The sequence below is a fragment of the Platalea leucorodia genome (assembly GCF_965183815.1).
Source record: "Platalea leucorodia genome assembly, chromosome: 3".
Classification (NCBI taxonomy): Eukaryota; Metazoa; Chordata; class Aves; order Pelecaniformes; family Threskiornithidae; genus Platalea; species Platalea leucorodia.
In genome coordinates, this window is record NC_138825.1 from 20162232 (window position 1) to 20186390 (window position 24159).

Consider the following 24159-nt stretch of genomic DNA (forward strand, 5'->3'; position numbering starts at 1 on the left):
TCTTCTCTGCGAGCCCCCGAGAAGTGAGGGGCAGCAGCAGTGCAGCCGAGTCCTTGGCTTGGGGAAGGGCTGGGGACCCAGCTCGGAGTGGCAGCGTTCAGAAGCAGCCGGCTCCCTGTGAAATTTGCACATGCAGGGGTTTATTTAAAAGCGAGGTGAGAAGGGGACTAAAATGGCGGCCAGGCTGCAAATCCCCGCGGCGGCCCCCAGGGGCCGCTGTGCCCCGTCCACCCGCGTCTCCCCCGCGTCGCGCCCCGCCTCAACATGGCGCCGCCCGGCGCGGCTTCACCCGCCGGGGAGAACGGGCGGCGCCTGCCAGGAGCCGCCGACTTCCGGCGCCGGCCCATTTCCTGAAGGGCCGCCCTTAAACACCGCCCGCCGCGCTCGGAGGGCGCTGCCGCCGCCACCGCCCGCCCCTCCCGCCCTGCCTCCGCGGCATGCCCACGCCGGGAGCCGGCGGCGTGAAGGGAGGCGGCGTCCGCTGGCGCCGCTCGGCCGAGGCTGCGAGGAGAAGCGCCTTTTTTAGCCTCCCGCCGGGACCGTTTTCTGACTGAAACCGCCGGTGCGGGTCGCTTAACGGAAGGCGGCCCTCGCGGGTGGGCGCTGGAGGGGAGCGAGGCCTGCCAGGCCGTCCCCCGGGCCCCGCCGCCCGCCCGCCCGGCCTGAGGGGGCATGCGGGGGTAGCCCACACCGGCAGCCAGCTAGCCAGCCAGCGGCTCCTCCCCTGCCCGCCCCCCTCCCCCCGCCAGCCTCGGTGGTCGCTGCGGAGCTGGCTTCAGGCGGCCCCAAGATGTTCAGCTGGCTGGGCACCGACGACCGCCGGAGGAAGGACCCCGAGGTGTTTCAGACGGTCAGCGAGGGCCTGAAAAAGCTCTACAAAACCAAGCTGCTCCCCCTGGAAGAGCACTACAAGTTCCACGAGTTCCACTCGCCGGCGCTGGAGGATGCCGACTTCGACAACAAGCCCATGGTGCTCCTGGTGGGGCAGTACTCCACTGGGAAGACCACCTTCATCAGGTAAAACCCGTCTGTCTGCCTGCCTGCCTCCCTCTCGGGTGTGCCCGCACCCTTGAGGCCCGCGGGCCGTGGTGGGGCAGAGGGGGTCTCTGCTCCCTGTGTTATGCCTAGGTCCCTCTTCTCTTCCCTCTTCCACACCCATCAACAGCTTTCAACTGGAAAGCCACCTCCGCTCAAACTCTGAGAGCGTTCCTTGGCAAGACAGGGTGAGTGAGATGTCCCATGAAAGACCGACGTGGCAAAAAGTAGCCCAGGGCAGGGCTGAGGAGTGCAGGCAGGGCATTAGCGTGAGTCACTCGGGGCCCTCTTGTCCGTTCAAAGTGCAAAGGCTGCGGGAAGCCTTGTGCAGGGTATCCCCGTGACTGCTGGGGTCAGGGTAGCCCTTCTAACAGCCGCTCATTTCAACTTGATGTAGGTTTTGGGTGGTGGGGCAACCTATGGCCTAGGGAACCTTAAAGTGGGTGCTTGGGTTTGTAGTGGTCTGTGTCTCATGCTTGTGTCTTTCTTTCTCTGCACTGCTCCCAGAGGCAATGCTCAGAGCCTGGTTTGAGAAGCATGTGTGCTCGGGTGTGTGTGTTCACAGCAGAGACCTGCCTATCTTCAGGGCTCAAAAAGTAAGCGCAGATTTAACTGGGTCCTGCTCTGCTGAGATGCTGGGAGCAGCAAGTTTGTTCCTAACTGTAAAGAAAGGGCAGCTGCCAGCAGCAGGTTTGATGTGAAACTGTCAAAGAGAGGGTTAAACTTTTCCAGCTGGTCTTGGTTGCAGGGATCTCTCTTCAGCCACACTGCTAGTTCAACTTGCAGCAGCCTTTCCCTTGGGATCATAGCTGAAGCTGCACTGTCTGTTTCCTATGTGATTCATAAGCTTAGTGTTAAATTCCAGCCTTTTTCTGGTGTGGCTGTGTTGAAATCTGTGGAATTACCCCACTGTAAATCTGGACACAAGCCACAAGCAGCCAGCCCTTTGTTCTACCAGTATTTCTTGGTGGAGGAGGGAGCTGTGGAGAGTAGAGAGAGGTGAATCAAATTGACTGTACCTCTTCAGGAGTGACCTTGAGAAATGCAGGGGTTTTTTTGTGTGCTGCAGTATTCCTGGTACTTAATGCCCCAGCCAGGAGCCAAGAACAGAATACATTTCTGCTACCTTGTCATGCACGTGGCAAACAAAGTTTGAGTGAAGAGGCTTTTCTCACGTGAGCAGGTCAAGTAGATGGTGAAGGGGCATGAATGACTCTAAGAAGCATTTGACACATGGTTGGAAAGGGATTTGCTCTTCAGAAAATCAGAGGCTAGCTTGGCTAACATAGTTGTCTGGTTCCGCCCCAGATCTTTGTTCTGTGACTTGGTACCAAACCTATTTGAAAGGCTTTTTCTGCCCTCTGGGTTACTGACAGCTCAGAGCAGAACTTCCTCTGAACACAAGGAGGTTGCTGAATATCCATTTCTGAGGTTCTTGGCTGTGTAACTAGAGCATCTTTCTAATGCTTCTCTCTGGATTGCCAGCATCAGCTTTTCCCTGCAGTCTCACCTGCATTCTGTTGTTAGCAGAGACTTCCTGCCTTTGCCCCTCTCTGTTCAGTAAAGTTTTTGTGGTTTTTTGTTGGTGGCTTTTTTTTTTCTGTAAGCCTGAGCTCCTTTTGCAAGAAGTTTGGGTGCCTAAAGCATGTTCCAGGCAAAAGGAGAAGATCGAGTCTTTGCTTCTGTGGGATGGCAGCAACTTCTTTGCCAGGCTGTCAGCAAGCTGATCTGAGCCTCTCTTCAACCAGGGCATTTCATTCATGCCTGTGTCCTCATCTCCCAGCCTTCTCTGTGCACAGGGCTGGGATGAGCCTACCCAGGGATTATAGTCAAGCAGAAGTGACCAGGAGCTTCTGCTTCGCAGGAGTGCAAAACAGACCTGAGAAGGCCTTTTGGGAAAGCAAGAGTTTTCTTTGTGCAAAATAGTGCATAGGAAGGTGACAGTTGAGAACTGTTGGAGAATTCAGGGCCTTTTATAGTAGGAGGAGTGTGAAGGTCTGGTACTCCAGTATGTTCCCAACCAAACAAAGGCAGGAGGTGCCAGAAAAGTGAGTTTTGCTCGTGGTGGGCTTCCAGTGTGAGCTTGCAGGCACTGGTCACTAGAGAGCTGGGATAAGCACCAGATTAGCATCCAGAGTTATTGTAGGAAGGTGAGTGGGAGCTAAAACTGAGAGCAGGGAGGAGTTCAAGGGGACTGGGGGAGGAAGCGGGAGGGGAGACAATCATTATGCCTTGGTATTAGAGTGAAGCAAGAAACAGCCTCTGGACATCTCTTCCATGATCTTGTCAGGATGGGGGATAATTAGTGTTATCTGTATATATCCACTCCACTCTTGCATTGCATACTGCTTGTACTGCCATGCAATTTAGGGAGATGACTTAGTGCCACTAAACACTCATGTGGAATGAACTTGGTCCCAGTTTACCTGGATCCCAGTACACCATTTAAAAAAAAAAAAAAAAGGACAAAGAACCTTAGTCTCCTACCTGAGGTGGGTTTGTCTCCCAAACATCTTTCCTTGTTCTTGGGAAATCTGAGGTGAAACAAAGAAGAAATGCAAGTCTCTGAAGCACCTAAGCTGCAGCATTTTGCAGTGAGACTGGTCTCTTGTCAGGAGCTGATGGCAGAGAGAAGTCAGTCAAGGTCAGCAGTGAGAAACATTCCTAGAGGCTGAGGTAGGGAGGAGGGAGGTGAGGCATGCAGGTCAGAGCCAGCATAGCGAGACCGGAGCACTGGCTTGTTTTCAGTGGAACCAGGCTGTTCTCTCCCCTGTTTTCAGGGACCCAGAGAACTGAGCCTTATTTTGCGATGTAAAAGATGTAGTGTCACTAGCTGCAGCTTTTCCATTCCTGCTTCCTGCGGTATCCTCTCTTCTCGCTCACTCCCATTTCTCTCCTCAGCCTCTCCTCAGGCTGATGCTTTTCTGCAGGGCTGGGGTCTGAAAGGCTGTGATGGCAAGGGCAAGGCAACACCTCTACCTGGCAATATCTGACAATCTGACAACCACAGCAGGATGCCAGTGGAGCCTGCCTCTGCAATGTTATTGCTTTTTATGTTTCCTGTAAGAGGGTGGGAGTGCAGGACAGAACATTACTCTCCTAATTAACTTAGATTCTGTGGTCTTTTCTAAAAATAATCCTGGCTTCTGTCCAGCCATCCTGCTAATAAAATAAACAAGCCTGCTAGAGCCCTACTAGCTGTCAACATGGCTTGCTTTTCTGGTGTAGCCACCCCTTCCTCCTACAGCTAATCATTTACACATCCTGGCCTCTCCAGACTGTTTGTCACAGGCTACACACAGAGCTCCGGTATGACCTCCCCATGTGGCCCCGCACCTTTCATCTCTGCCCGCACCAAGCAGTTGTCACCATTTCCTCCTGTTCTGCCCTTCTTCCCGTTCCTGCTCTGCATCACCTCTGCTGCCACACACAGCATCCTGCAGGGCTCCTGCATGACTCATCACCAGCAAACGGCCCCTTCCCCCACATCCTGCGGCACTCCTGCCCAGAGAGCCTGGGATCTCCTCCCCTGCCTCCTACACCGCTCCAAACCCACCTGGGAAAGGCTACCCCAAGCCAGGCTGGCACTAATGCAGCTTTCCTGCCCTTGTCCCTCACCTCTCCTCTCACCAGCCCTGAAATGGGGTAACAGCTTGATGCTCCCAGTTCCAGACTCATCTCCAAAAAGCAGATTGACCATAGGAAAAAAAAAAAAAAAGGCAAACCCAAAACATTCACCTCCTGCCTGGCACTCTGCAGGCTTCCCCAGGCTGGCTGGAGGTCACTCCCCAGGCCCTTGAAGGTGTTCAGCAGCTCAGAGTAAGGCGTGCTGCACTGGCAGGGGAAATTGCTCACTGTCAGTTGGTGTTTTCCACAGCTATTGTTTGCTCTTCTCTCCCAGAAATCCCCACAAATGTGACAATTGCATGTGTTCTCTAGCTTGCTTCTGTTAGCAGAGGCAGCCTGTGTCACTGCCTAGCAGAAGTGCCTTCCCCCCATCAGACAGTGTCAATAAATCCCCTTGTATTTGTCCTGTGTACAATGAGATTCTTGTGCTGCAGACACCCTGCTGCACAATATACCCAAATCTTCCAGAGATGCCTTACTTAAAATAGATGGTATGATACTAGGCAGTGCAAATGTTCATCTCTCTGATTTCACACCACTTGTTGCACATTAAGTCAATTAACGTTCTCTTGTAGCTACTTCTCTATGAGAGTGCTTTTGTTAGGATTTTTGGTTTGTTTTTTTTTAAGTCCTATGCAAGAAATAAATACAAAAATGCTTTGAAACATTAGCAGAGTGGACCTGTGATAAAATTCTTTTGAGCAGCCTGGCTGGAGGAGGAGTGTTGCTATTACATGCAGGACTTTTGCTTAGACTTTCTCTGAAGTTTTGTCTATAAATGACAAACACCACCCCACCCCCCCCCCCCCCCCGGGCTTTTTCCTTCTGTTGCTCCAAAGCTATCATATTACATGTGCATCTCAAAGCTGTAAAAAATAAGCAGGTTATTGTTGTGGCAAGGCTGCGACCTGGCATTGGGAGTGAGGGGTGTTTCTCAAAAACACTTCACTTGCTGCATGTGACAATTGTTATGACTGTTTCTTTTCTCTCTAGTGTTTGCAAGGGGAGAACTCGGATATATTTCTGTGGATTCAGTGAATGCTCATCTGTATATCACTCTTAAATATACTATGTCAGACCAAAGCGAAGTACAAAGCAGGAACAGAGGAAAGCCAATAGCAGTGACTAGCATCGCAGCAATGTCTATCAAGGACTAACGTTTTTGAATTACCATCCAGGAGGCCTGAGCTTAGTTTCTAGAGTCTGGCCAAGTGGCTTCTAACCTGGCAAATGGTTGTTTCAGTGTAAAGAGCTTTCCAGGGAATGAAGCCAAGAACATTTATATGATAGTCTACAGAGCCCTTGGTGGGAGAAAAGTAGCTCCTCCTTGTTTTCAGCTGCTTCAAGCCAGAGAGAAGTTACTGTAGCTGCCAGGAAGGTGTATTGTAATCACCATCCAGGTCGGTGGCACACACCAGTATTAGCTGCAGCCTGCTTTTGTTAAGTAATGACCCACTTTTATAGGAAAGTTCGAGGAATCCCTGCATAGGCTTTAGGTAGATAGGATGTATCCACCCTAGTACAGGAAGTCAGAGGGTTGTTCCCTTCCTGGAATCCTTCCTGGCTTATTTCCATTTTTTGGGAACTGCTGAACAGCTGCTGTTTCATCTCAGAGTTGTTCCCATTAAGAGAAGTCACTTCTGGTGGCATTCTGGTGAACACAGGACTTGGAAATCACTTTGGATGAAAGATATAACAAAATACATGATAAAATATCAGTAAAGCTTCTAAGGGAATTATGGATGTCATTGCTGGAGTTATTCTTGCTGCAGCCATTCTCTTCATTAATGTGTACCAAGCCAGATAAGTAGCAGCAATTTGTGGTATGTCCTGGGTGTATATTTGCATGTTTTACCTCTAGGTCCAGTTGATTTGTCCTTACCCATTGGGAACTGAAGATGCATTTGCTGACATGGTGTCAATAAATAGGCCTGCTGAACAAGCACAATTTTTCTATTGTCCCTCAAACACTGGATGGTGATTACTTCTGTTAAAATAATGGTGAAAGCAGGAACCCCCCAAAAGTTATCACAAGCCTTCATGGTAGTGCTCCTGTAGTCCCTCACATAGGCACTTAGCCTCTCTGAAAAGATTCACCTGAGTGAATGAATGGTGATTGTTAAACACACTGGTCTCAATCATGAAAAATCCTCAGCCCTTCTCTCATTTCCTTTTTCCCCATCCCCTGAATCTACTTTTAACATCACAGCAATTCTAGATTTATCTTTCTACTTTCTACCTACTAAAGATTATGTCAAAGCAACGGAAGAGGAAGTGCCAGCTATCTGCTGGCAACAAGCAACACAGTATTATAATATCTTCCATAACCTGGCAGTCATTATATTCCTCATGTAACAATCCAGAGCTTATCCCCAGGTCAGGTGGCCTGACACCATCCCATACTGAGGGCTAGACCAGTTCTAGCTCCCTTTTGCAAGCTACGTGGACACAATGGTCTTAGTTTTCAGCACAGGACCAGCAGGTGAGATGTTTTCTGCACACACACGCCCCAGACCTGATCTCAGTGATGGCATTTGGCTCCTTCATGAGCCAAAGGGAACTGTCCCATGCACACCATTGACCCACCCTGAATTGGGAAGGGGAAATCAGGATATGCTGCCAGGGTCCTATTCAAAGTCCTACAGCCCCATGGGTAACTACCTTTCCCTGAAATTTACCAAACTGTACCTTCAGAGAGGCTGCCAGAGGCTTAGGAAATAATAAGGGATGTTGGTGCTTACTTTGCTATTTAGCTTGATAACAAATATTGGGATATACTCTGCCACCCACATGCTTAATATGCTTGAGCAGTTTGTGATGCAGACGTGTAGCTGCATTGCAGAAGCACACAAGAAGGGAGACTTGAGACTTCCAACAGTCAAGTACAGGAGAAGTTGGCATTTGAGCGACTGATTTGGACTCGGGGCGCTAAGCACATTAGTTGGATGAGTCTGCTGAAATGAGCAGCAGTGAAGTAATTGATATTGGCACCAAAGGCCAGTAAGGTTTCAGGATTAACTCTGTGATTGCAGTGAACTGTTGTTTTTACTTTGCTATGCTAAGTCTGTTCCAAAATGTCTTGAGGATTAAAATACACAAAATGATGAAACGTGATGAGAATCTCTTCCCAGCAGCTATAATCTTCTCAATTTCTTAATCCGCCTGAAATAAGAAAGCTTTAAACATGGACATCCTGAGTAGAAAAGCTACCATGACATTTATCAAACGAGTCAGTGACAATGCTAAAAATAGCCTCAGAAGGATCCATACTCTTGAGCTTCATAATTACACTACAATCTTTAGTACAACTCATTTAGGACTTAGGCAGCCTCATGTCTTATGCCCACATCCTGTTTTTTTGCCTACAGGTACCTGCTGGAGCAGGATTTCCCAGGGATGAGGATTGGACCAGAGCCTACAACTGACTCCTTTATAGCAGTTATGCAAGGAGACGTGGAAGGAATCGTTCCTGGAAACGCATTGGTGGTGGATCCCAAAAAACCATTCAGGAAACTCAACGCCTTTGGCAATGCCTTTTTGAACAGGTCAGTACTCAAGAGCTTAGTTGCTCTGGAGGATAAAGCTACAACCTAATGAGCAGCATAGCTAGCAATTTAAAGGGATAAGGCATTACACTATTCTTCCTTTTTTTCCCCATTCACATGGCTGAAGCAAAGCCATTCCAGTCCTACCGGGTGCACTCAGTCACTCACTGAAGGGCAGATTAACAAGTTCAAGTGGGACAAACCTTCATTTTACTTGAACAAACAAACCAAAAAACACAGCACAGCCTGTCAAGCTCATCCTGTAGGAGTCTAGAGGGAAATCTCTTTATTACACTCCGCTCTCCCTTGCTTTTATATTCCTAGCTTCTTCAGTTCTGCCATCAGTTCAGTTCTCAGTTCCCTGAAATTAAATAGTCCAACCAGATGTAGCCACTTGAGTCAGTAGAGAAGTGGAACTGGCACAATACGCACGGCTTTGCTTTCTTGCATTGCTTGAATGCCCCACTTCTAACAAAACCAGACTCTCTCCATTCTGGTGCCTTATACATACAACCTCAGGTGCAAACTGATGACAGCTCTAATGTCCTTCCCATGAAAAAACTGTAGCAGGGGGTTTGGGCAGTGGCTCTGTGACATGAGGAACGTAACCTTTCCATCCTCTAGACCTAGCCCAACCATACTGAGTTTTGGATCTGGGCCTTGCAGGAAGCCAGCAGCACACACCCATATCCTAAATGAGCACAAACTGTGCTACAGCAGGCAGATGGGAACAAACTGTCTGACTATGCCCGTGATCGGCACCTTCCCTGCTAACACGGTGTGGGAGACATTGCAAACATGGCAGCTGTTCAGCCAAACAACCAGGAAAGCTGGGCTTTGGCTCCCTTTCTAACTTCTGAGCTTAGAGAGTGTTTATCCAGAGAGTGGAGCATCTCCTACCAGCACTGACCACAGGAGTGCTGGTGTGGCCTGCAGTGAGACAGGGAATGGACCTGCAGAGAAGCATGGGGAGAAGCTTGATGAAAGAGCGACCTAGCTGGAGTCACTACAATGCGGAGAACCTCACAGTGCCTCGGGAAGCAATATCTGATCACTACACAGGCTTATCATTCAAATACATCAACATGGTCCTGCACCAGAGAGACTTTGAGATGTTTTCAATATTTTATAGGGCCCAGAACATCTGCTCCTGGCCAACAGTTAGGCTGGCCTACACCAGCGGAGGAAGGTGATTTGCCTAAGAAAATAACAGGCCTCCTGCCTGGAGTGCAGAGATAGTAGATGAAGAGAACATCATTCAGAGCAGCTCTGCTGATAGCCAAGAACAGCCACAGGTGGCAGACAGTTCACTACAGAGGAGAAGCAACATCAGGAGTAAGGAGGCCAGGCATGGAGGGCAAAAAACCAAACACTCCTGAACTGGACTGATTGATGTGTCCTGAATGCAATTTGCTCCTATTACAGCAAGGGATCTCCGTGTTCATTAGCCTAGTTCACTGTATCGTGCTGTGCTCTTGTTACTCTCCTACTCCTCTTCCTTCTGTGAGTATGTGCCTGTGAGAACAGCAGGGCAGAGGGGCACAGCAGTGATTCAGCAGCAGTGGCAGAAGTGCAGTCCTGCTAGCGATGCAGGCGGTAGCCACAACAGCTAATTAACCCCTTGTCTGCTGACAGATTAAAAAAAAAAAAAAAAGGGGTAATGATTTCTAAACTGGCAGAGGAAGACACGCTAAGGGGGACTAGTTCAGCAGTGTGAGCATCACAGTGCTGAAAATGCAGATGGTAATACCCAGCTAATTAGGAAGTTAAGTGCATGCAAGAATTGACTCAGAGGGCCAGAAATGTAGCAGATGTAAGTCAGGGTGCACCCACTGGACTGGATCAAGCCACCCACACTTACCTCTGTTGTGGGCCTGACTTCTTGGCAAGAGACAATGCAGAGCTGTCTCTGCCTTGTACCTATCTTGCTGCTGCTATGTGTTTACTAAGGCACTATCCTCAGCTAGGATGCTGTAAGCAGGAAATTTAAAGAAGGGAGGTAATCTCCAGGAGCAACTTCTCTAAGCTAAGAGAGTGACAATGGGCAAGTCTGCTTTACCCTTGAGTGGTTAAAGGTAACGATGGGCTATGGGCACCAGTGGAAGGGAACAGAGCAGCACAAGGCAATGGCATTCACACAGACCATGATGGTCTTAGCTGAGAGGTGGTAGCCCACGGCACTGTATCCTGTGGGGTGCAGACCCTGCTGCTCCAGGGGAGCTAAGTGGAGGAACAGAAGGAGTGAGCATCTAGCCTCTGCTGGTGCTCCCTTCCCAGCAGAGACTGGGATCTGCTGCCTTCCAGGAAGCAAGGGAAGAGTGGTACAGTCAGGATTTGGCTGGGAGACAGCAGCTAATTGTGCAGCTCAGAGCCTGTGTCCTCCCTCCCTTCGTTCTCAGGAGATGGAGCGCCTGCCCATGCCTTTCTGGCCAAGGGCAGAGATAAGGTTGACAGGCTGCTTGGGGCTGAAAGGATAGCAGCTCTGCAGTACCATGCTCTGACCCTGTCTCTTGTCCTCCTCTCCTTGCCCCAGGTGGGTCCTGGGTATTGAGAGAAAGGCTTGTTTTCCTTACTCCAACTTTGCTGGCAGTACCCCAGCTCTGGAGGGATCCCAGCAGAGAGATTACAGGTTGCACCTCGTTATCAGGAGAACTTGTTTGGCACCAAGGGCCTGGAGCAAACTCAGGAATCTCGGCCATTACTTTCATATCACATTGACTTGGTTGCAAGATTCCTCCCACCCCCAAAGCCTGTTTTGGGAAGCTAAGGTGGAGTCAGTCCTGCTTTTGTGTTGTCAACAGCAGGAGACATCATGGATAACAGGGTCCTCCTTCACCGCCATGTTCTGCCTCTAAAGGTAGTGAAAGTCTAGTTTGGCACGATGCTCTTCCCTTCATATGGCCCTGGGCAGAATTAGGTCATGCTCCCTGAGGTCCTGCGGTTCTGCTGGGACAGCAGGAAGGCAGCAGCCTTAACAACCTTGCCAACAGAGCCAGAATGCACTTATTCACGCTGGCCTCAGACCTTATATTGAAATCTCCTGTGGAGTACTTTCCCTAGAGAAACTGGTGGAAAATCCCCTTACCTGAGCCATTAGACCACAGGGAATGCTCAGGGCTATAACAATAGAGAGCAGACCTGGTCTGGCAAGAAGGGGGAATAACATGACCTCCTGAGCCTTTTGTTCTCTGCTGCTGCGTCTGGCACTCAACAGGAGAATCAAGCCAGCCCCCCTCTTCTACATGAGATGTTACACATTCAGAAATGGTCCCTGTTGCCACCTGCCAAGCTGTGGGTGTGGGAGAGAGGCTGTAATATGTGGTCTGAAATAGCTGACAGCTTAGGAGAGAAGACACTCGTCTATCCCATGAGGCTTCACTCTTGTCAGAATTTTCTTGGAGTCATACAGGTAGAAAAATGGGGGTGAGGTTGTAGCATAGCCTGGAGGAGTTCATAGCTGCAGGGACTCCAGCAGAACCAGCCACTCAGAGCGTTGCAGGGCTCTGTCTGCCTTGACTGCATCTAGTGGCCCTTGTGCCAACCCCCATCCTTTATGTGGTTCTGCTTCCTCCCACAGTAACATGTTTTTGGTGCCTGGATGTCACACCAGCCTATTAATATGCATACGTACATATACACACGCATATTTATAGCTGCCTGGAATGCCATCACAAAAAGGCTATCCATAAAATGCTACCGGGAACCACGTAAGTGGATAGGCTTTTACTGTCCTTCGCTGTTACCAGCAACTGAAATAGATAAGCTGCAACCCACTAAGAACAAGCACAAGTTACTCTTAGGCAGTGATTTGCATAGATACAAGATGAGGAACAACTAGCGAAAGAGCAATTGCGTAGAAACAGAGCTGCAGAGGGGGGAGGAATGAATTGCAAACTGAATGTAAGTCAACAGTGTCATACTGCTGTTAAAAAAGCAAACATCTTACTGAGATATATAAACAGGACTGTCATATGTAAGAGATAAGGAGCAATCCATCCACTCTGTTCACCACTGGCAAGGTCACAGCTGGAGTACCATGTCAGCTTGGGGCGTCATGCCTGAAGAAATATGTGGAGCAGTTTGAGAGGACCCAAAGGAAAGCTGCAAGGGTCTTCAGGGATTTCAAAATGAGCTGGAAAGGCAGCTAGAGAGAAGTGAAAGAGATGGCGGGGGGAGAATAACCTGTTTTCTTTAGAGGAAAGACTGAGGGGAGACAGTATCACAACTGCATACATCGCGACAAGAAGGGAAAAATAAATCATTTTCCATGTCTACTGTGTTTGAGACTGAAAGGCATTGTAGCATGGGAGATTTAGATTAGATGTTAAGAAAAATAGGTTTTGCTGTAAGGATAATTAAGTAATGGAGTAGACTCCCAGCAAATGTTTCATTCTTACAGATTTGAAGAACACTTCAGACAAACATCTGATTGATCCTGCCTTGAGGCAGGAGGATAGACTAAGCAGCCTCTTGAGATCTCATGCTGCCTATGGGGCAAGAATAGCACACTTTCTGTCTGTTTAAGACCAGATTTAAAAGAGAACAAAAGTCCTGCAACATTGCTGATTTTTATTTTTTTTTTTTTTAACCAAGTTCTTTCAGTTCACTTGAGTTCAGGACTCTGCAGGGGAACGCTTCAGTGCAGAAAAACAAATACCACTTCTTGCTAAAATCTAAGCAGCAAATGAAAACATTTGGATTTCCACATTTTCATTAATAATTCACAATTTGGGGGCCACATAAAAAAACCTGTCATAGGTCATGACTGAGACCCATATTCCAGAAGCAGCAAAACAGTCAGAGAAAGTGCTCAGTTCTGGCTTCTTTCTCATTTCTTTAAATCAAGAGTAGCTCCAAGCTCCAACTGAAGACTTGTGAGATCAGAGCCTGGCTTGTCCCATGTTCAGCACATCATAAATACCTTTTGCTTTTATTTTAAACACATTTATTTTCACACAGGTTTGTTTGTGCCCAGCTACCTAATCCCGTGTTAGAGAGCATCAGCGTCATTGATACACCAGGAATCCTTTCTGGAGAAAAACAGAGAATTAGCAGAGGTAAGTCTCCAAACTACAGTAGTGAAAACCAAGGGGCTTCTACATAAGTTTCACCACAAGCTGTAGACAGAAACACTAGTAGGAGCCTCTTGGAGATACAGCATGACTTTGCCAATGTCCCTTTGGACTTGATTTGCAATCTGCTATAGAGAATTTAAATGCTTTCAGGGAAGGTTGCTGACAAGGTCAGCAGTACCTGTGTCACAGTCCAGTATTCCCCAGTGGAACAGATTTCCATCAGAAAGAGTCAATTAATACCTATCTGCTTTGCGGAAACACTTGCTTTCAGTGACCTATTGATGAGCCACAGGCAAGGCTCTCATGGCAATCAACCTGGTTTCTTTCCAGTTGACCTAGCAGTTTTCTTGCACTGTCCAGGCTTCCTAAATCTAGCGCAGGACTGGATCAGGCTTAAGAGCCATTGGCACTAAAGTTCCTTACTGCAGTGGGGAATCTGGAAATCCTGGGGACACAAAATGGATCTGATGAATAGCACAAAGTCTCTTAGTGAACTCCTGAGTGTCTCAGGCTGACCCTGTGAAATGGGCAACATTTTGATACTTTAAACCTAACATCTGTGGGCATTTCCTTACTTTGTAAGGTGGTGGTAGTGGCATAGCTCACATTTATTGCAGGTTCCTTACACAAAGCTGGTAGCTGTCCATCGTTTCATTGGAAGAAAGCCAAGAGTAGTAATTGCATCATTCGGGTTTGAGAAGATCAGAAGATTAAGTTTCAGCAGCACAGGCTCTACCCAGAGTGCTGAGGCCTTTCCCATATTTTGGTATTCTGTCCCATAAGATTTCTGATGACGCATGCCTTTCCCATTTTTATAACGCTCCTTTGCATTGAAATTATTCTTGGAAACTTCCTTTTCTCTTTTAATTGAGCAGCCACCTTGCACAGAGCCAGGTCTTGTTTGTTTTACTGGGATCTTCCACCACAGGGACCTTAGCTAAAGAAGTGCCAATAAAGCTATAAAGGACAGCTAGAGTTAGTTGAACGCTCACATTAAGCTTTTCCAACATGGGTCTCTGCAATGCTAGGTGATCATAAATTCCTTCCAGGCAGTCTAAAAAAGGTAGCAAGATGTACAAGCCTTCATCAGAAGGTTGAAAAACATGCTATGCAAGCAATCCTCCTTCAGCAGAAAGTATTTAAAAGTGGAGGTAAACAAAAATTTGTATTACATGGTGTAAACATTTTTCAGTCAAAAAAATGCCACTGAAAGCAACCGGTTCTCTTGTGGAACTATCACTGTGAAGAAAACTTGCTTAGGAGGAAATATTTTTGTTCTTAAAGAAAAAAAGAAAGGTATTGTATGTGAGTCAAAATGGACCCATTTCAAGTCCCAAAAAAAGTTTCCATAGCCCCTTTCCCAAATCTCTTCACCAGTTCAAATCCTGACATACATTGCAAGATTTTTCCTATTTTCCAGCTATTTCCAGTACTAAAAATATCCTCCTGCAAAATGTACTGGCACTTCTTGCTCCTCCTTTTGCAAAATTTCTCTATCAGTCAGCCTCCCAGAGGGCCCTGGTGTCCCGTTCCTACAGCTACTCTAGTAAATGCCAGCAATGCTAGAGCACACTGCTGCACAGCTGTGCACTGTTAAGAAAGTCACTGGTGCACTTTGACCTAAGTGAATAATGCCTCTCCAAACATCTGGGAACAGCTGAGGGAATGTTCCTCATAAGCAGAGAAGGCTAAAGGGGAGTCCCAATTCCCTAAGCTTTTGCATGCTATACCTATTTGTAGGACTGGAGGCCTGTCTCAGCATGTGGGGGAAGTTCCTCCTGGACAACTTTTACTGCACTTAGTGCAATTAAGTGCTTGTGCATCTGCCCTGTGACTACAGTGTGTGGTCACTCCACCCTTTTGCCAGGAGGTGAGAATTCTAGATGGAGCACAGCCATCTCCTCATCCTGCCATCCCAGGAATTTGCTCTGCTACACCTTCAACCAGACAACGGGGCTGTCGCAACCTGGCTGTCAATTGACCTAACCACAACAGTTAAAAGTACAGGGTAGTGGGATCTCACTACGTTGCCATTTATATTCAGGACATCCTGAAACTGCTCACACGGGCCACGTCAGATGGCCTTTCAATAGCTACAGGACAAGATCCTCATCTGGTTTAGATCAACATAGCTTTGTTGAAGCTGGCAGAACTCCAGCAATTTCTGTCTGCAGGGGATCCAGCCCAGGGAGCAGAAAGAGTCAGAAGAGTGCTGAGGTGCTTATGTTTAGGAAGGGCTGCTGCCAGGCATTGGCTTGAGCTTATCTCAAGGAAGCTGGTGTTTGAAAGAGAGTACTCACCTCCTGGCTCCCATAGGAGAGGAATAGGAAAAAGCGGTGAGGCTGGTGCCTTTGCCACCAAGCTTACAAGCCAGCTGCCCTCATTAGCAAGTTGGTTTTGGAGGCAGATAGAGCCATAATGTGGTTTCTAGGCAGAAAACAAGACAGTGCTAAAAACTGCTGACACAACAAAATGCTTCTACCATTCTATACCTTCCCAGCCTACTCAGATTTCACTTGGGAATGAAGCAAGACCTGAGGGAGTCTTACAGAGGTTTCCCAAGAGACACTTTGAAATTTCTTAACTGCTGGGAACCAGGGAGCTCTTCTTATCCCTGTTGTGTGCTAGTAGTAGGTTTTAAGACCCTCAGACTGGGGTCAGTCAGGGAAGGGAGTGAATAGTAAAGCAGCCTTCTGTCATAAATTTGAGGGAAAAGGAAAGATGCAAAAGATGTGGCAGGCTTTCCCAGCCTGCCCATCCCATAAGAACAAGCAGCATTTCTAAAAATAGGAAATTCCTCCCACTGGGAACATCACAAGTCTGTCTCCTTTCCCATTAGATGTCAAGAGCATTAGCTAATCTATACAGTGCCAGCTTAGCAGAATACCATGGTACCAAAGTTTAGCAATCCTCAAGGGCCACCTTATACCCCTGAATTTCAAGGCAATAGCTGTTCCCGTTGTTGCATCCATGTTTCAAGGAGCAGGAGGAAAGAAACTGGTTTAAAGGAATGATTCAGGGGCCAAGACAGGGTCTGAAACTTTTCATTCGCCTGAACTCAACTCTGAATTAAATTCACTGCCTCGTTGCTGTTGGAAAGGCTAATGTGATAAATAACACGATTCCCCGATGGACAGACAGCGTGCAGAAGCACCAGCGCACCAGTGTTAGCAGCAGTCAGCTTCATGTAGCCAGCAGCAGGACTTTGCAAATGGGTAGCAAGCTTTCCTCCAAGGAATGCTGTATAATCCTGAGAAACAGAGCTCTTGCGCTGGCTCTCTTCCAGGACACCACTACGTGATCATAAGAGCCTCCTTCCCTCCACAGAGCAGTCCATGAAGTTTCCCAGTAGCAGACCTGCAGGTTTAGGCCTGTCAAGCAGTTGAGGGTGATGCAGTCTGTCATAGCTGAAGTCCACATCCCCTTGGCATGCAATGAGATCACCAGCACTGACACAGCTGCTTCTGCTCTCAGGCTCTGGTAAAAACAGTAGCCAAGGAGCTGCCTGCAGTGATTTGTCCTACTGAGCTCCTGTGACTCATACGCTTCGTCATGGTGGGAACCCATGGTGTCACAGGTGTGGTAGCTAAACCCCATAGGATATACAGGTTTCATTTACAGGCCTGGTGGGCAGTGTTCCTGGGATGTCATGGCCCAGTGCATTCTGCCCTTCACTGCTTCTGTATTATCCTTGCCTGGAGAACAGCCATTTATCTTCCAGTCTTTTTCACATACTGGGGCATGGATCTATGTCCACATGTAAAGAACTAGTCATTGCATTGCCTTGTCCCTCATTCTGTCCTTCTTTCTTTTATTGTTTCCAGCTGAGCATGAGGCAACAGCAGGCTGCAGAGATGCCCATGGGGGGGTATTTGTACCAAAGCAGCACAGTTTTGGCTGCTTTGACAATTTGATAATAATATGGATGCTATCCATTTGCAAAACACTGTTCCAGTGTCACATAATAAGGCCAGGCCATCCTGCTGGGAGGGAAGATGAAAAAGGGATGACTGTACTGAAATAAATGAGGACAAAGGGGAGGACCACAGGTCGGGTCATGCAGTATAGCAGAGCCAGGGCAGGAGTCAGGACTTCCTCATAATTCATCATCTTGAGCAGTCTGCCATGCTAATTGAGCCACGTGGGAACAGCAACTCATGCGCTTCAGTAGCAGTGCCATCCCTGGGAGGCTGAGCCTTACAAGCTCTGCTAACCATAGTCTCGACCTACACATGCCCTGAGCTAAGCAGATCCAGGTCTGCCAAGTTCAGTGATGCCCTGGCCAAGTTGTATTTGATACCTGTTTCAGGGTAGTACTTCCTGAATATATACTGAACGCTTACTTCATCTTCACCCTATATATGTCACCACCTCCCTTTCCCACGTTAGCAGTGAGCACAAGGTCCTAGCCAGGAGGTGAGGACTGGCAGCATCATTCCCCATCGGCTTTCTTTCCAGTACACACTATTCCAGCCTTTTTCCAGCCTTCCACCCAGTTCCATTCTGCTGGCTGCAGTGCAGCCCAGGCTCCCCATAGCTAAGGAAACCACACGCTGGCCTTGCTGTCTCTCCTGGGAAGGAAAAATTCCCAGTGACGAGCAGTTTCAGCACTGGGGATATTTAGTCACTCACCAGCCTGACAGCGAGAAGAAAAATGCTAATGGACAACACTCTTGGGCAGCACAGAGCTCTCAGACTGACGGTGTCTCAAATTGCCATGCTTGGGAGGGAAAGGAAAACAGTATGGGAACTGATGTTCTCCCACTTCATGCAATGTTGTTTAGGGTACAATGGCAACAAGAAAATATTTTTTCCAAAGAGTTTTGTCGCATGTGTTAGCAACAGCATGATACACAACTGAAAGCATCCACCCTGAAAGCCTATAAAAGGGAGGCATTTCAAATATTTGCTATAATACTCCCCACTGGTGATGTTTGCTTATATTTTGTGTTTCACTCTGCCTGGGAGGGTGAAAGTGCACTGGTTGGTTTTGACTTCCCAGTTCAGCTCCATTACTGCAGTGCAGTAGCCGCTCTGCCAACTTGCCTGATTTTATCACAGTCTCACAAATGCATACTGTTCCACTGGAAGGCTCAGTTCCTACAGTCACGCAGTTCTGCACTTCCTCTAAGAGCAACGCAAAGATGCACAGTTCTGTCCCTTTTTATTCATAGAAATATGTGAAGCTGCAAGCCTAACTCTTCTGACCTGGAAGCAGGATGCAAACAAAAACTCAAGATTATATTTGGGTTTTGGGAAAACCAAACCAGGATTCTGTTCAGGGTGAGGAGAGGAGAGGGGGGAGGTGCTGTCCTCATGAATTGGGTTGGAAATACTGCTATGTTTTGCATTTCCAGAACCGGAAGAGAAAAAAATAATGCAAAAGAACTGAGATTAAATAGTTGCATGGATAGAAAGGGCTGTGCTTCCCCCCCACCCCTCCTGTTAACATATAGCAAGTACTTATTTTTTGTCTGATTTTGAACAGTTGATCTAACAAGTCTGATTTTTAGATCAACTGTTCAATTTATCCATTTTATTGTCCTCTGTGCACTCTAGAAATATCCTAAGTATCTGTTTCATCAAGGAAAGACAGTCATACCCATCAGTGTCTCATCAATTTGCATTATTTATGCCCATCATGTATTCTTTCAGCATCCTGAGTAACAATGGAGAAGGACCGTATTACCTGGTCACTGGTAGCAGCTATCAGTTACCGATGGCAGTTTCAGGCCAGGTTTTCAAACATGATTTCTCCCCAGATTTAAACTATGTGTACTGGGAGAATTCAGTTTGTGTTTGGACACTATGGTAAAAAAAATTTCCTTGGAATTCCAGCTATGCATCAGCTCTGCTCTGCACTGACCTCTCTGGAAAACTTGGCCTATATTCAGATGCCTTCTGAGGTCTCAAAATCTGGCTAAGAACTGTTTTGAGGATTGGCCCAAGTAGCAGGAAACACTTGGTCCGTCTGTCACAAATGACAAAGATATAAATGTGTAAAGGGTAGAGGGGACAAGTTCTGCTGTGTGCACATAGAAGCTAAACAGGCTGGCGTAAGGAAACTTTGCTCTGGACAATGCTCTCATCAGTTTTACTCCACCTGACTTGAAATTGTCTAGTGAGGTTTCACTCAATTTCCACTGACATAAAGCAAGAGCCCTGTCAGGCTCCCGGTCTCTTCCCAACCCTTGTAATAAACAACATGAAAGCAAAAGGCCACAGTCTGCACTCCAGGTACTGGTTAATGTAAATGTTAGCATTAGAAATCTGACACCAGCCCATTTCACAGCTGAGAACATAGGCAGATTTGCTGTGCTTTGTTGCGTCCTTTTGCCTTTGCTTTGGAAACCTTTAAGTCTCCAAAACATATGTAATGTTTCCATTAGTTCTATGATACCGAGGGGGAAGAAATGCAGAGCACTGGCTAGAAGATGTAGCTCTTAGTGCTGTGAATCACCAGCTCCAGGACAGATTTCTTTAAGTATAGGCAAAGGCAGAAGTGATCGGCAAGATGAGACCTGCTCTAGAAATTACGACATGTAACATTCATACAAATCTTTTCATCCTGAAGGACTTCTGTCTACTTCCCAACACACCCACAGATACACATTACAGGATCTCTTTATATCCCCCTGGAAGGCAGCCACTTCCAGGGAGGAGCATTGCAGCTTTTTACAAAGATGGTTTAGGATGAGCTGCAGTGAGGTATATCCAATACCCATCCCTCGCTTTTCATCTTCCCTTCTGTCCTCGCCTTGCTGGCACCACCAGCTCCTCACCTTGAGAGAAACTTGCCCAAATCACTGTTCTTCCACCCAGCCCCAGCTGTTTCATCTCTCATACTCTTCCCCAGCGCCCTCTTCTCTCTGCTGCACCACCCCTCCCTGGGTCTCACAACAGCCACCCACTCTGCTTCCCACTCACTTTGTGTGTCCTTAAAGGGATGCGTCACTTCCCCTCCCTTCCTCCCCTGACCATTGTGTCACCTTCCTTCTCCTTTGCTTACAGCCATCTGTCACACTCAGGTAACACCTGCCCCTGCTGGCACATTCTCACCCTCCAGTGTGGGCTGCCTGCTTGTTTTGCCATAACATAGTCTTCTTCCCTGGACTTTGAAGGGCTTTCAGGCAGGACATCACTGTGACCAGTTAGACTATGCCTCCAAACCCTCTTATTCAATTTAAAAATTCAGATCAAGTCATTAGCTCCCTGGAATAGGCACTCATTTCATCTCCAAGAGCTGCTCCCTCTCTAGGTAGTCAGTGATCACTATGCCAGCTATCCCATCTTCCAATGCTGTCCTCAGACACACAGAGCCAATCTACCAGTTGACAAATAAGGACACAGCCCTAAAAGTCTGCCCTATAGAGGACCGTGATCTAGTGAATCTTTAGTCTCTGGATAATACCAGCTTTAAAAGGACAAGAAGGGAACTTCTAGTGACTAAAATTCAGCAAGAAAGAGGTAAATTCCTAAAAAGCAGTACTGACAGAAAGCTGTGAGATGCCTGGTGCAAAGCAGCAGGTTTTGGTTTTTCAGCATTTCTTGATCTTACTATGCCCCTTCCATCCCACCCGAACTCCACCACCACAGGGGCTGTGGTCACAGTTCCACAAGACAGGAAATCCAGTAGTGAACTTACTATCAGACAAAAAAAACAACCAAACAAAAATCAGTGTAGCTAAATGGTGGGAAATGCTGAACCAGTACATGCAGATTCATTGCTGGTTTAAATTGGCTTAAAAACTTTAGAGCCAGGCAGATTTTTATGCTGGGTCAGGTATCATCCATCTTCCCACAGTCAGCATAAAGACTGTATCATGCCTGGTCTGACTTGACAGAAATGTAATTGCATAATCCTGCCAGATCTTAGTGAAATGCATGCTGCCAGGTATTCCAATAGTGCACAGACAAGTATTCATTAAGCCAGTCTGCCTTATGGAGTCTAGGTCACAGGGTGTCTGCAGGAAGATCATTTTTTCTCTGTAGACTGAATCTACTGACAGTCCTGCTAACTTGTCAGCTTTGTGTTAAATCTGTCGAGTCCTTTTCATGCTGTCAGAAGGAAATCTGTCCCATGAAAAAACATCTGATAGAAGAAAATTATTATCGTGTTCATCTTGTCCTTCTAGTACTATATGGTAGGTATTCATTTTCTATTCATGTTCCCCCTTATCTGGAGGTTGTGAAAGAACCAGCATCAGTGATATTAGAGAATGTTTAAATCGCATCATATTTTTCAACAGAAACACAAGTGCAACCACAAACAGCCAGGAATTACTGAACAGAAAATTCTCCTCTTTACATTTCTGTCTGAACATCCCTGTAATAATGGTTTTGCATTTATGCAGCTTTGGCAAGCAGATGGCTTCCCAAATGCCCTGTAACTTCACAGTAAAACTGTGCTTTATCTGGATAGCTTCGCCCATCACTGAAACGCTGCCAAATCAGAGATAGTAACTGGCTGCTTTTGCGAGAGCCCTTAGCAACACTCTACAACACTAAGAGGGCGTAAAGAGACATAACGCATTTGCAGTGGAATGAGCAAGGGGACACTTTGAAAACGCCCTATTTGACTGTAGATCAGGATCAGTTCTTGGGCTAAGCTCACACTGTAATAAACTGCCAGAAGAATGTAAGAGTCAGGTCCTGTGCATCTGTGAAATAAAAAATGGGCAGAAGGGGAATTGAAGTGAAGCTATAATGCTAGATTTAGTTACAGAATGGGCTTTATCTGTTTTCAGGTGTTGAGCACCTCCAGCTCTGGCTGGAGTCAGGCAAAATGTCTCAAGTTCTCTATGCTGTCCGAAAGTCTTCTGAAAATGAAAGCTGAACTAAGCATTAAAATACAAATTTAAGACCTTATTTTTAAACATCTTTATTAATAGCTTGTCCTTGGAGTTTTACACTGTCACCCTGCTATCCAAATGCTTTAGTAACAATCTACTCTTTTATATGCTAAAAGCAAAACTAATAAGTCAACCCTATGAATCACCTGCGTGGCAATTCTCTAGGCACCTGTCTGTGTGAGAAAACACCATCACAGTCAGTGACTCCAAGTAGATGGCTGCAAACAGAGGTCTGTCCCACCTGCCCTTTCCACATGTCATGCTATGCGTTAAGCAACAATACAACAGTCGTGGTAATTTTCCCCTCTTTCCTTCTCTAAAGCATTCTGTCACTTAAGAACAAAATACATAGACACACACCTTGGGTTTCCTGCCAACTACCTCCATACAGGAGGATGCACGTGTGATCAGCACTTGTTAAGAGCTACACACAAAGAGCGATGTTTCTTGCTTAGCTGGGCACCAACCGGAGAGGTCTCACACGTTCCCTTAAGCACCAAAGCAAGCAGGACATACAAGAGGAAAGTGTGGGTTGGGCTTTTGTCCCAGCATGGGATGCACATGAATCCCTGCTGTTGTGACTGCTCTGACACATCACCAAGTGTTACTCCCCAGGGCCTTGTTCTCTCTTCGGTGGAGATATGCAGGACAGCTGTCAGGAGAATATCTCTGAACAAGCAAAGAAGCTGGGCAAGAAAGTTTGCTAATCAATCTCGACATTTAATGAAGTCCACAGGGACATTCAAGACTCACTGTATGTTACTGTAGCAGCTGGGAACATACAACAGGTCTGAGCAGATATGAATTCCCTTTTCTTGTTGGGTAGAGCAACATTTTTGCTTGTGAATAGGAAAGAGAGGCTCACAGAACAGATACCCTCCAAGTGCTACTGTGGATCCAGGCTTGACACATGATAAAAATCAGCACAGCTAAGCACCTAAAGATACTTTTGGACAAACCCTGAGACCCAGGCAGATCAAAGGGCTAAGGTCAGTCTCCCAAGTCCTCAGCTAATACCAAAACTACAATACCACTTTTTTTTTTTTTTTAAAATAATCAGTCCCCACTTTTACAGAATCACCAAAAGGTGGGCTGAGTGTCGGGTGCAGACTCTTTCCCTACCTCATCCCAGCCCCTGTTAACACAACAGAGAGCCTAACAGTGGGTCTTCCTCTGCTACGAGAGGGAAACCATCCACACAATCTCTGACAGGACATCACTGTAGCATTACAAGGTGCCCTAGAGAGCACAAGTGCTTCCTCCTTGATCCCCGCAAGAAAAAGGCTGGAAGAAGTAGTTGTGGTGCAATTCAAAGACAGACCAGCTTGACAAGAAAGCATCCCAGTCAATGAGATTTGACAAGATTAAATGCACAAACATCTCCAAACAAAGTCGCCCTGACTCATTGCTTCCGTGGTGAAAAAAGCAAGCTGTGTAGCTCTGCCTACGAAGAATAAACTATCCTGCCGTGGTGGATGACTTCCAGTACAGCCCAGGCAGAACTGAACATTAGGTGCAGGTATGCACGCCGTGTTTAGCAAAGTTTAGCGGGGGGTGGGCAGGGTGTCCCCATTTGCAGATTCGTTGATCTGCTTGCAGAGGGACAGCTTACAGCCTGAACCCAGTCCAAGTGAAATGAGGTATCGGCATTGACTCTGTCCTGCTGCCAGTGCCTCCTAGTACAGTTTGGGAAGGAGTCAGCATGCATAGCTTTACAGTAGATAGGCGATTAGACCCGTGGAGGTGAGCTCCCTACAGTAAGAACATCTGAGGTGAAAAGGCTGTTAATATCTGAAAGCAAGCAGGACCAAGTTTATTTCAATTGTAAGAGGGTCTGACTCATGATTGTTACTGAGGTCAGACACATGGGCTGGACAAGATATACAGATACCAGTATAATATACTGAATGCTCAGCAGGTCTCTGTCAAAGGTAGTACCAATTCTGAATTCTCTGAAGTTCTCGGTGTCAAACATAGCTGAGCAAAGAGCCAGGGCCCAGCATTGTTTGCTGCTGCTAGAGGCAG

The 24159-nt window shown here is 47.1% G+C and overlaps 1 protein-coding gene across 1 annotated transcript in view; it reads left to right on the top strand.

Annotated features, from left to right (window-relative positions):
* Positions 1-405: 405 nt before the first annotated feature.
* Positions 406-24159, top strand: part of EHD3 (EH domain containing 3) — a 30539-nt gene continuing 6785 nt past the window's right edge. Inside the window, exons 1-3 of the mRNA XM_082307063.1 lie at positions 406-1017; positions 8031-8207; positions 13167-13264. Of these exons, the coding sequence (XP_082163189.1) occupies positions 791-1017; positions 8031-8207; positions 13167-13264 (502 nt within the window). The 5' untranslated portion in view covers positions 406-790. The remainder of the gene's footprint in view (positions 1018-8030; positions 8208-13166; positions 13265-24159) is intronic.